We start from the raw sequence: 13,962 nt of genomic DNA, 5'->3' as shown, positions 1-13,962 counted from the left end.
TTGTCAGCTTTGGAATATCAGCAAAATGCCAGCAGTGAAATCCTTCTGGTCTAATTCTCTTCAAATGTTGAGCTGTGCAGTCCTGTCTGAAATGTACTCAGTTTAAGATGTGTCAGGTAAGTCAGATGTGTGGGGAAGAGGGTAGTGATGGTAGGCCACTTAAAGCAAGTGGCAGACATATTCAGAAAAGAGAGCTCCACAGAGACATGTCAGCTTTAAGACTAACAAACATGTTTTAAAACGAGCAAATGAACCATCACTAGTAGGGGTAGTGATCCAGCTCCAAATTATCTAGCAAGAGGACTCAGCAGGACTCAGTCAGCGCGCAATTTCTTTGAAACGGTACAGATAGACGAGGGATGATCAGGGCTCTTTCACTCCACTCTGATGCCAAATGTAGAGGGGGACACACAGCACAGTCACTCTTCTCACTCATTTAAAAGCAGAATAATCACGGTGCAAAATCCTTTTCCATTCCACAAAGGTCACAGCGTACCCCGTGCCCCTGCCACTATAAAACCCTGACAGACTGTAAAGTGCTCTAAACAGTGAGAGCATAAGGAAAGTGAGTCACGTTATATTTCCCGTGGAGTTTTTATATATTACTCTTTGCACTTTATGGCCAAGCCCTTTCTTTCTGTTTGAGCATCTGCAAGTACACCTGTCACACCTTTCTAATGTTCCCTGTCCAGGTCAATCTAGCATGCTGTTTAAAAAATGTTTCTCAACCCATGTAAAAGTAAATCCTCTACTAGGCCACCCTTATACCACTGGGGAAATCCCTTTTCAGCATTTCAAATGCTTGTATGAGTTATATACACTGTTGAGAACATGACTGGCCAAAGAAAAAGGCAGCCCACGCAATATCAGATTTGCTAGAAGAACTCCCTTGACAAAGGGTTTTTGCTAAAATGACGGGATTCACATACTGGCTCATCACGATTTTATTTTTTGTGAAATATAAATTTTGCAGATAAATCCACATTTCCATTCTTGTGTGTGCTCCCTGTTTTCTTTGGATTTCACTGATACTGCTGTGAATATTGGGCTGATACAAACACAGTACTATTTTTGCATGTTAACTGAAGATTCCCTTAATGAATTAAGACCATGCCCCAATTTCACAAGGATGTATATCTTCATGCCTCCATAGAGTAAATTTACTTCAAGCTTTTCATACCCTTGTGTCCTTCATCCTGATTGGTTTGCTGAGGCTTTCTGATCTGCACAGGGCAATTTTTATGAGGACTACCTGTTACTTGAGGCCCCATCTGAAGTATGAATCAGGACTGTTTTGAAGTCACAAACCATGCTAAAATACAAAAGGGATATGGAAGGTACCTGAGTCAGGGTTGCAACAGGCCTATCCCCTCTTCCACACAGCTCATGCTGAGATCCAAAGGCTGATCTGAGGACTCAGAAAAAAACTGGCCTAAAATAGCTGTTCTCTTAGACAGGAGCTGTTATTTGCCCGATTCCCTGGGAGGAAGAGGACAAACAGAAACACCACGGCTGTCACCAACTTTCCCGCTTCCACAACCCTCAGATTCCTGCTTTATATAATCCAAAAATCATCAGGCTCTGTTTTCTGCAGGCCCTGCTATACAGAAACAGATCATTCAAAGCATTTATCATCACCGTAGAGGGCAGGCAGCACTATGTTGAATCAATAAGGATTCACTGAGAAGCTTCTGTGGACCTTTTAACCATATAAATTCCACAAGAAGGATTAGACTGTTATTAAGAAAGCACTCAGATCCTAACAGCAAATAGCAAATACGACATTGACAAGCGATCCTGGTCAGTCATGTACAGTAAGGTGTCCTATGCTGTTATAAAAGTTTAAAGGTTATAACGTTAACATTTTATGAAACTGTATATCATCAGGATTATGGACTATCTTTCCAATGTGATTTGGATGAGCATTTTTTTTCTATTCATCTTTAAAATGTTTAAACAAGACCTTCTTGTTTGTATGTACTGCCATGTCTTTCAAAATCCAACATATTGTGAGGATTGTGGGGATGTAGTGACCACTCTTGACAGCTCTCTATGTCTGAGAGCCTGAGCTTCCATGGTAAAATATTTAAACAAGGAATCCAATTCTAATAAACTAAATAAACTAAACACATTTTCAAAACATACATTTAGACTAATTTTCCAAATACTTTCAATAGAATTCCGTAAGATTACTTCACATCAAAACCTGGCTCCAAAATAACGACATCTAGAATGTGACTAGAGTATGGTTTTATAAGGATTTGGTTTGTGATAATGGCATGTGTATGTAGGACAATGAAAATATCGGCATGTACTGGAAATCTGATGAAAAGAAGCACAATAATCATTTAATAAATGTCCCATTCCTTTTTCCTACTGGTAGATTTATTCATTCATTACCACCTGATAATAAATCTTTTTATTGAGTACTGCCAGACACCATACTCACTGCACCCTGACCAAGCAGTGTCACCTCTGTCAAACCATGAACTGTCAATAAACATAAATACTATTGAATACAGGCACTACGTTTTTTTTTTTTGTTTTGTTTTTTTTCCTTCAGCTGAATAGACATACAAAATCACAGATCTGCAAATAATTTTCTCACAGACCAACAGAAACAAGGAACTCAACAGTAGTAACGCGGCAGACGCACACCTGTGGCACAGTGGGAGAAAGGATACAATCACTTGCCCCTAGGAAAGTGGAGTTAGCGTCTCCACAAACCCCGCCCAGGTGACACTCTGCCAGCGGCTGGGCGGTTGGAAAGCCGGCAGTGTGACTGTAGTATGTGGCACGCTGGCAGCTGGGAAGGAGGGATGGCGAGGACAAATGGGTCTGAGGAGTGGAAAAAACAAGGGGTGCTGCTGGAAAATAAAACAGGGACTGGAAAAAATGCAGAGCTGAATGAAAAAGGCAAGGGCACGGGGGGAAAAAAAGGAGTGCTGGGACTGGAAAAAGCCGATGCAGCCCCCAGGAAGACGCACATGCCAAGGCCATGCTGCTATACCCTTCTTTTACTGTATCGATTGATTAGGTGGGCCTAAAACTAAACTATAAGTCAGTAGCCCGTTGAGGCCTTACACACAACACTTACACGGACCTTTTAACAAAAGATAATTGTGGGTAGATGAAAAGGGACATGGCAGTGCTTTGAATTTTGCAGTCTTTTTTCAGTTGTTTAAATTCCAGTTTGAAAATATCTTGCAGCTTTTACTGCAGTTTGAAGTTCATTTTGTCATCATGCTGTTGAGAGAAAAAGTTTTTTTGACTTTCTCTCGACTAATCTCACATCATTACTTAGGGTCCAGCTGAATCTTTCTATCTTTGTGTGCTTTGCTGGAAGTGCTTTGTTTTCTTACAATCATCATAATTTGCTCTTGACATGAGGTAATTACATCTTTTCATGTGTGAACAGGTAGTTCACCGCACAGCCACTGATGAGACACAGCAGGTTTCTGATATTTTAATATGATTTTCCATTGGACAAAGGACTCTCATCTGAACCGAGAACTCCGACACTAGTTTTGGGACTTTTGAGGTATATGAACCGCAATTACCAACCCCAAGTGGGTTGTAAAATATATCTATTACGAAAGATCAGTATTGAAATAATAATGAAATCTGTCCCTCATATTCCTTATTATTACTTCCACCACCAGAAGGTTGAGTCGAGGTCATTCCTGTATGCTTGTCTGTGTTTAAACAGAATAACTGAAAGTTATAGATGGATGTATTGGGATTAAACGCGTTGAAATAGCTTCGGAACAATGAAGAACTGGTTTGATTTTAGGACCACAAATGGCGGTGGAATTATGTAGCTATCAACTCTGCTAAATTCCACACTCGTGTAGTTACTGTGTAATTATTTTTATATGTAGGCAAAGTATTTCATATGATTCAACACATTCCAACACATTCGTAATCGTTTGTGACAGTGCATCTTACCGCCAATTTTTAAAAATTATTTTTATACCCCATATTGACCGAACTTTTAGGTTTGACAAAATGCAAAATGTGGGCGAAAGAACATAAATGGTCCTAGGGATTTATGTTCTGTTCTAATTAACAGCATTATATTACATTCTAGGTGACGGTCGTCGTAGCATTGCGGACATTTCCTATATAACCGTGAAATGCCGGTTTTCATGAATGCAAAGGAAAAAGTGCACGACCCATTGCACCGCGTCGGTTCGTGCAATCCATCGTTACAAACGTAAATCTGGACTTCATACAGACGTTTACTCAGCAAAATTTGTGTAGCTGGGTTAGGTAAACTGCATTTAAACATTACCAGTGGAAGCAGGTGACTTACCTCCTGGTGTACACAGTATCGTATAAGCTACGGTTACAGGCAAAAGACACGCGCTTGTGCGCATACCCCTATTATAGACATTGGGTGAGACAACCAATGCACCTTAAGGGGAGTCTTTAACACACTGATGATCACATCTCAGCTAAATGTGTCATCTGCGTAGATTTAAATGAGCTTGTCTGTTCAGTAAAGTATTGCCGTGATATGGCGAATTGCATGGGTTTTATATGTTTGATGTCGAGACAGTAATTTAGCTAGCTGCAAGGTGGTATGCTCCGGTTAGGGGTAACCTGGGAGGCAAGGGGTATTTAATCCATTCTCTTTGCAAGGCTTGGGAGAGAGAGAGTTGATCTTGAGATTGCAGGAAATCTTGTTTGTGATTCTGCTGAGACGTGTGAGCTAGCTTTTCTCCTTTTCCTGTTGATGCTGACCAGTGTTAGTGTGGTTCAGCACTGTTTATCATTTTGTTTATATTTCCTTTTTTATATATATTTCAATTTTTCTCCTCCACTGTACATATGATTAAGCTCTGCACCTGCAACTGGCTGTAACAAACATCAGCTTTGCACTGCATTTTGCACTCCTGTGTTTCCCTACCACCTTCCTTGGCCACGTGTGTCTAACTACCTTACCTTACCCTACCAACTACCTTACCACTTCATTACACTCTAACTTCAACTTTTGCATTTAATAACATGTTTTTTAATTGACACAATCTTTGTATTGAGCCTTGGCCTAATATACCTGAGTAGTTTTTATATACATAGCATGTAATGTTTGAATGTTGAAAATGACTGGATACTGGCAAAGCACTTTTGATCTTTGAATAGTGTTAGTGCTAATGGTAGCTAATTAGTAACTAGTGAAAAGAAATCAACTGCTAACAGACTGCCAGGTATCTACTTCAACCCAGATTAAAATCATTTTTCATACAGATACAGCTGTCTTGATATCAGTAAGTCATTTAAAACGCAACCACGGTGAACTGCTGCAATTAATAATGAATTCATTAAGCATTTCAGGCAAGATTCATGCTTCTGCCTCAAAGCTCCTTCACTGTAAATTCAGACTGCAGCTTGTGATGGTGAACATGAGGTATTGATTTAGCTTAAGACCTCCCACTCTCCATCCATCACCGCTTTCATTCTACAGTACAGGCAGCAACCTGGGGGTGTTTCATGCTGTAATGCACGACCCCCACTGAGACACATCTTATATACTGCACAGAACCAGCCAAAAAACAGCTCACAAAGACTCATTCTGTTTCATGTTATCAAGCATGCTATTCAAGGTGCAAAATGATATTGCGGTAATATTACTATTCCATGCCATTTGTGTTCAGCAGTACATCGGAACAGATTCCACACATCTGGAAGCATATTGTCACAGGCTTGTTTTTACAGGGAGTGATAATGCCTATTTACTCATGTCTCTTACTTACTGACTCTGCATGGGTCTAGTTTTCCAGAACATACGACAACAGCCTGTTGTGAAAAAAACTCAGCATTAGGTTCAATGCATAACAGAAGATAAGATTCTAAGATTGCGTCTGCAGTTTATTGTAGGTTAATAAAATTGCTCTTTCTAAGTCCATTAACATACTATATAGAGAAAGTGGGTGGTGGAACACACAGTGTTCTGAACAGGCAGAATGTATAAAAAAGGCAGTTGAGTAAGTCACATTTCCTAAATTTCTAGCCAGTTACTCACACATTCACTAAAGACACAGCATTGCTTTTTATACACATAAAAACCATGAAAGTGAACTTGTGTCTGCACACAACACATACAAACAATAATTGCCACCAGGGAGGACAGATTGTACAGATTGTATATGTTGCCCCAGTATGAGAAAACTCTGCCTTCATATAAAGAATCGCCATCTCATTAAGTACTGAATAATCATGGACTGTTGAATCTCCAGGGTAGTCTACTCTATGTCTGTGGGGTAGCCTGCCCAGACTTAGGGCTAAAATAATTCATGCCCAATAAAGATGGCTTCACTGCAGAACAGACAGATTTTTCACTTTGACAGCACTCCATTGACTCAATGCTTTGTACTTTTCCATTTTACAATAATGAGGGCCTCCTTTCAAGTGCATGACTTGAGAGGAAAATTTGGTCCGGCAGTAAAAACAATGAAATGAAACTGAGTATATTTTAGAATGCTGCTAATTAGAGCTGGTGCACATTGTCTTAAAGTATATGGGATATCTATGCTTTATATGTAATATTTTCAGTTTTATTAGAATTGATATAACCACTATCTTGACTATGCTTGTTTCAGTTGTCAAAATATAGTTTTTTTTCCAACAGCTTATTTCCTCTTGTTTGTAGGAATGTGCCACTGATATGCATACAGCTGGACATTTACTCAAGCAATGCAAGTTCATTTTCTTGACTTGGGACTCAAACATACAATCCTGAAGCTTCAAGATGACCTCCATACCCTCTACAAAATGTAAACCCATTGAAAGGTGAGAGCTTTACTCCACCCTCTAAATTCATAACTGACAAAGTGAGAGCTGGTGACCAAGAGTTCTGCCAGTACCATCATGAAAATATTCACTATTTAAAGCTTCCTCTCATGAAGGCCAAAGTAGAACAACCTCTTGTAAAAACCATGCAATTATCTAATGAACAGGCCTCAACAGGCCTCATCAGAAAAAGTTTGTGTTTTTTTCTTCTGAGAGGCCTCCCCATGGACTTTGCTTTACCTAAATCAACAAAGAATAACTGCTTATCACTAACCCCCCTTTTCAAATTATATAACAGTTAGAAAGCAGAAAATGTTGACATATACAGCAAAATGCCTTCAGGGATGCAACTAGAAAGTAAAAAGCTATGTGCACAGTTTTGTCTTGAGGACAAAACAAAAAATTAATTTGTGGCCACTGCCACTTCCTTTTTGACTGCTTTCTATTAAGAATGAAATAACACATTCATTAAGTGAAATTGTACAACCCAACAAACTGTTGCACAGTTACAGTCAAATCCTAAGCATCGAACAGGGGATTATCTAGTTTGCAGGTTTACATAGTTTACAGGTATGTGCAGTTTACATAGATTTTTTAAATGTGTTGTTTTTTTAACAGGTGAATGTAGCATCTGTGTGGAAAGTTAAAATGAGAAAGATTAATGATTTTATATTATATGTCTATGTATGGTAAAATAAACGGCCTACCTGAACATGTGAATCTACCTTGTTGAATGATATGGAAAAGAATGCCATGCAAATTCCTGGTGTGCTGAGAAGGTTTATATTTCTTATCAATAAATGCACAGGAACTTCAAATTCTACAAAAATAGCTTGCTCAATGTAAGGAAGGACTGCAACAACAATCATTGAACCATAAATATTCATACGACTATAATACTGCCCATTTTAAAACGCAGTCATACCAAACCTATCAGAGCTAGTTGACGACTAGCCAGCAGTAATACAAATGCGGTACAAGACATTTTATGAATATTTGATTTTATGATGTGCATACAGTAATAAATCTGCTTGAAATTTGGAGATTTGAAAAGCTGTTCCTAGGATAGTTTTAGCCTATAGTTACAGGCCTACATATATGATTGGGATTTGGTCAGTAGTTTGTACATACATGTCATGACCCTAGAGGGATCCATTACAGGTTGAATGGTGAGCTGTGTATGCAGGCACATGAAGGCATTAAGTTCTTACAGCTAAAATGAAATGTGATAATAAAGAGGGAAGCCATTTGTAAAACACAATGTGTGTTTCTGTAGATGCCTTTTTCTATTTGACTTCTTTTGGTAGTCTGCCGCCTTACTCGCCCCAGGCTATTTATAAATCTTCAGGTTTTACAGTGCACCACAGCAAATTGGGTGGCAGTATGAGGACAGGTGCTACTCCACTGATGTCATCCAAACAGGATGCAGGAGTTTGACAAGTGGCAAGGTGAGCAGTAAGACATACCCACCCCTGCCAAAGCAAATTTATTCCATTGCTGTGAGCTCCTAGTCACTGTTACCTGACGACTTGCCTGAGAACAAGCTCAGGCCATAGGGTTCAGTCTGCACTCAAGACAATGTCTTGCCGACTGAGCTACTGAGCCCCCTGAACTTGTGCTTTTCAGCAACGACCTTGAAAATGAGTTTTTTTCGTTTTTTGAACTGCATTATAACAATCATTTACCTGACAGAAACTAATGAAAAGAAACTATGTGCAATATACAGCCAGTATGCCATACCATGAGAGAAGCGGTGGACCCAGTAGTATCCCAGGTCCACACCCAGGAAGGTCAGCCACCAGGTCCAGGGAGAGTCCCAGGGGAGTTCCAGCACATGGTAATTGTTCCAGATATAAATATAACTGGATAGCTCCAGACTCCTCACAAACAGCCTGAAAAATGTTCAAAAAGATTTTTTCAATTTATTTTGCACTATCCATGTACCAACACTGTAACTTCAGCTGATGATTCATGACTAGAGTCTACTAGCTTTTGCAGGTATGAAACAAAAAAACGTTATCTGTAAGCACATCACACAAACAGGTGCAGGTTCTATAAAATTTCAATAAATGGATTTACTATTGGTCCAGAGGATTTTTATCCAAGTTCCACAGCCAAGAACTCTAGCCTTGATCATGGACAAGGGGATATGGATCTTACACGAAAGCCCCATTAAAACCATTTTAAAGAAAGTCAGCTGACAGGGCATGAAATGGAATCTCTTTCTGACACAGGTGCAAGTCCCAGCAAAGCCCCCGTTGACAGGCCCAGCTGATAAAGAACAGCTCTTCACAAGCAACAGAAGTGAAGCTCACCTTACTTTACTCAGAAAAACAGAGGAGTGGTCTTGAAATGCTTTACTTGTTTCACTTATTTGCTTGACCCGTACAAATGTTTGCTTATGTTATTTACAGATTTCACACATTCTGACCCACTGAAGTGCTTTGCTCATAGATAGATCAGCAGTTTAGCTTCAGTGTATCAACAACCCCATCCTGCTGTTCACACAAATGTGTGCTCAAGTTCCACAGCACGTTTCTGGATTTTTTTTAAACCTACTGATACTTTTCAGATTTTAGCTGACTGTACTCCTGTAGTGGAACTGAGCTCCCTTACTGTGGAAGTCTGGACAACATGCCAGCTGACACAGAGGTGGCTCCATCATTGATTCGAATGACAGGGCCTCCAGTCTTAGCCCAGCCCAACACCAACTCCAGGACCAGCATTCCCAGGAAAAAGGGCGTGGCCTACAGAGTGCAAACAACAGGCATCAATGAAGACTCTTCAACGTGAAAGCTTTTACTCACACTAAAAACTGGAAAGGAAATGGTCCCCTCTGTCATTTTTCACTGCACAATGACATATATTTACTCTAACGTACACAGTAGCCATTGCTGTTTGACTTGGAATCAAAGCAAGAGCTAAAATAAAAGGGTGCTTTCAGATGTTGTGATGTATGGAGTTTCCCTTACTGTTCTTACGTGAGGAAATGCAAAAGAGGTACATATGTGTCTCTGAGGATTCATTCCAGCTTCTGAGGAGAAAAACAGCTAAAGCTGCAAAACTTAAAGCATATTTGAAAATCTGAACAATTGCTTTGACACAAACTGATACTTTTCAGAAATGTACACCGTACCTGCTCTGTATACATATTCCATCAAAAAAGCATCAGCAAAATGTATTTACAAATACAGTTTTTCAGATTTAAATAATAAATGAAGGATAGTGTGGTTCTGGCATCTAAGATTTAAAGAACTGTGATATAAGTTAATTTAAAGTTGCTTCACCAATGTAAACTTACTATGAAGCCAACATATATGAAATGCACCACAGACATGCTGAATTAATTTAATACATAAACTCCTTTCATATAATTAGGGGTGCATGGTAAAAAAAAAAAAAACCTTACTGCAGGGCACTGCTCTCTAAACCTGGCACATGTTAGCGTGTCCATCTGCTCTGACCTCAACCCCAAAACTACAGCCGCAGCCTTCGATCACATGTCCGCCCTAGTGGCGAATCGTGACTGGAATGTGAAGAATGACCATGAGGCATGGAGTAGATCTGCAGGTGGAACACAAAGAATCCACACCGGAGCAGGGGGAACCACAGGGGAATCCTGATCACACACAACACAGCCACATCTGGTAAAGGAGTGGAGTGAACACACGGTTCTTGTGTGCAGCCACTCTCCCTCAAAACCACCAGATTTTATCGCACTGGATTTTTATCTTAAATGCCTCTTCCTTTATTGGGCTTCATTTTTATAACTGATGGGATTGTGTTCAAGACCACTGTCTGCATTAATTTTTCAGGTCTACCTTAGTGTAGCTCTCTCATTATAATCATGACAAAACTTAAACAGCTGCAAGAGAAAAACAGCTCTCGGCCTAGACCTTTCATAAGCATTACAAAGATATTTGGTATTTTTCTCATTTTAATTTGTGTCTTTTAACAGTTTATTTATCCTACATTTTCCCAACGCTGCTTTTAAACAGCATGGTATTTTTCTCAAAACAAAAAAAAAATTAAAACAAGTGTTACTGAGGCAGTAACATACTTTAGGCTTGTGAAAATTGTCAAGAGACTCTTGAATAGTTTTATGTCAATCTCTGGGTTTTGGACTAAGCTCTTACTAGGCAAATGGTAACATTTGTAGAACAGATGTTTTGCTTTCCTTCAGAGTGGAGTTTTTAACAGGTTAGGGATGGGTGCTGTGAAAAAATTCTGGTAGAAAAAGGATATGCAGCTGAATTGTCACACAAGGACACACATACTATGTTTCCCTGTGATAATTCAAATTCATAATGCTAGGAAATTATCTCCATTCCCCTTTTGGGTACATTCATATTTGTGTATTAATTAAGGAAAAGTTATTCTATTGAGGTCATTGATACTCGGTGGACCTATTTGAACTCACAGATGTTTTGTTAAGATATTCACTGTTTCTTACAACCCCTCAATAACGTCTGCCAGCAATCAATACAAACCTTAATATAAAAAGTAGGTGTGATTATCATTATTGGCTATTAACAATGAAGAAGTAATCAAGTAATATTGATGTAATTTTATTTTGAAATTATCATCTTGATCGAAAGCCTCAAAACGATATAATGTGTGTGTGTGTGCGTGTGTGTGTGTGTGTGTAATTAAAAAGGCATATAAACAAAGGCACACAAACAGTGTGTGAGAGAGGCACAAATTTCTCACAAGTGTGCAAACACACATATACACACCAAATAAAGCTGTATAATTACAATGCCTAATAAAGCTGTTTAATTACAGTATTCTTGGAGCAGAATTAAGACACTTAAGTGTCCTGTTGTTAATTTAAACTTCTTTCTCAATTTGAGCATTTATGGCTGCCTGTTAAAATGTGAGCTGTTTACTTCAAATAACAAACATGTGTTGATTTGAAGCGAGCACACCCAGACCTTGTATGTGGTGAAGCAAATGGGGACATTTGTGCAGCCTGTTTAGGAGCAAAGGCAAGAACTGAACAGGTGACAAATTCCAATTTTACAGCCTTGGTGAAACTCTAAAGGAATAAACTGTCTCTTCACTGTATCTGCACAACAGTACAATCAAAATGAGCATTGAAACCCAGGCTTTATTAGCTTCTAACAAGTACATATTCATTGTATTATAATGTAAAACCTGTAAAGTTTTTTTTTTTTTTTTTTTTCCCAAAGCAAAATTCTTACAATAATTTTATATTACCAGAAAAAAAAACGTGTGTGCTCTGAAAGCATTTTTCTGTTAAAGGTAACCTACATAAATAGTAAGATTATGAATATCAATGTATATGAAAAAGCTGGCTAAACTTAACTACTATACAGGCCTATGGTCTGTATATATGTACGATAAAATGGGTTTCATAATTTAAAGTATTGTGCTTGAGAACGGTCTGCACTACAACGTAACAATGTAAAAGGTTGAGAGAAAAACAGGTTTGCTAATACAGAGGGCTACGTTAGACGCGTGGGATTGTCAAAGCGTGACGTGAAAAAAAATCACTGTTTCAAAGCAGTCCAATAAGGAAGCTGGGCAATTTGTTGCATCAACCTCTCTGACTAAATCTGACAGTGAGAACAACCACAAAAACACTGTCGCGAACCAATCAATAAAACACCCTGGGACGGTGCAATGGTTTCAGTGTGCATTCCAAATCATTTTTAAATCCAAAGCAAATAATCTGCATTTTATCTCATTTCTGCCGAGGCACTGGAAACAGGGATCCAGGAACTGTTTTTTTGACATTGTTAATGGTGCAAGCACACCCGGTTGAAATCCTCCCTGGCGAAAAGCTAAGACATACATTCAACAGGTGTATGAAGGCTTTACAGCAATTACTCATGAAAGGAGTGGTGTCCTGATTTCTTCAAGGACGCCCCCAAACCTGGTCAGCTTGCCATAACTTTATTTTTCATGGTCATAAACGTTATAAACGTCAGTGGCTTACGTGTGCTTGGTACTTGAGCTTGGCACTGCTCTAAAACCTTTCAGTTTACGGCATTTTGTCGGCAATGCAAGTTGTGCATACTGTGTGCTGGGGTGTCTTGATACAACTGTGTTTATGTCCTTACCAGCTTGCTTATGCTAGGTTTGCAAATCACACATCTAGTTACGCTACAGTATTGACACGATCGGACAGAACAGTTATTCTGTGAGGAAATGCACAGTATTATCAAAGTCAACTTCAAAGTTCCGCATTTGTTCTTCAGTTCCGTTTTCGATAAAACAAGACAATCCAATGGTTCCTTAAGGAATCTCACCTTCTGGACGTAGTCTGGCACTTCCTCCAGATGTCTGAATGATGTTTCATTTGGAGAGACCAGATAGAACATCACACGAATACCCTGGTTTAAAGGCACGAAAGGGACTTCTGCATGCGCCATTGCGCCAGAAAAATCGACAAGCAGATCTTTTTTTTACAATCGGGGCTGAAACTTTCCAGAACGCAGTGCAGCCGATTATACGACAGTACATAGGCGCGAACCTTGTACTTCAGCACTAAGTTCAATGTATGAGTGGAAGTGAAGCGAAAATATCCACATATATATATATATATACATATATACATATATTCACAAGTATATTCATACTTCACTTATTTCATTCCGCCTGGTTCTAGCTTCCTTGTATGAACTTTAGTTTCTTCAGAAACTGATTTACATTTTATCTTTGCTCAGGAAGGTTGCTCAAATGCAAATGGATGTTTGGATTGTATAGGTACTTACCTTTTCTCACAAATGATAATTATGAAAGGGAGGCAGGAGCTATTTAAAAGGGAGACTTGCAGTGGGTGATTTGATCATTATGTAGCAATATTTCAATAAGTGTGGCTAGCTACATGTAGCTAAGTCATATTTTGCCACTATCAGTTACTCGCTAGCTACTCCTTCAACTAGCCTTGTAGGGAGTTTATTTAGCCAGTTCATTAGCAAGCTATAGCTAATGCCAAGTGTATTACAGTTGTCATATCTTAGCCCTAAAAACCCTATTGTTTTTGTTGGTGGCGGTGGTTGTGGAGTTGGTTGTTTGTTTGACTCACCACTAAATGCTAATTTGGGTACATGTCATGTTAAACATGTCTATGTAGAGAAAAAAGTAGACATTTCATATTGTTTCAAAAGAAGTACAGTGATAAGTATTGTTTTAGTGAGTTTA

At 39.0% G+C, this 13,962-nt stretch overlaps 1 protein-coding gene across 1 annotated transcript in view; it reads right to left on the bottom strand.

The window, feature by feature from the left end:
- Window positions 1–13,190, bottom strand: part of agmo (alkylglycerol monooxygenase) — a 42,810-nt gene extending 29,620 nt beyond the window's left edge. The window contains exons 1-3 of the mRNA XM_036538719.1: window positions 13,068–13,190; window positions 9,409–9,539; window positions 8,533–8,684 (exon numbers count right to left, since the gene is read on the bottom strand). Of these exons, the coding sequence (XP_036394612.1) occupies window positions 8,533–8,684; window positions 9,409–9,539; window positions 13,068–13,190 (406 nt within the window). The remainder of the gene's footprint in view (window positions 1–8,532; window positions 8,685–9,408; window positions 9,540–13,067) is intronic.
- Window positions 13,191–13,962: the final 772 nt, after the last annotated feature.

Source organism: Megalops cyprinoides, chromosome 10 (genome assembly GCF_013368585.1).
Source record: "Megalops cyprinoides isolate fMegCyp1 chromosome 10, fMegCyp1.pri, whole genome shotgun sequence".
NCBI lineage: Eukaryota > Metazoa > Chordata > Actinopteri > Elopiformes > Megalopidae > Megalops > Megalops cyprinoides.
The sequence above is the reverse complement of the archived record's forward strand: the minus strand, read 5'-3'. Positions and strand labels throughout refer to the sequence as shown.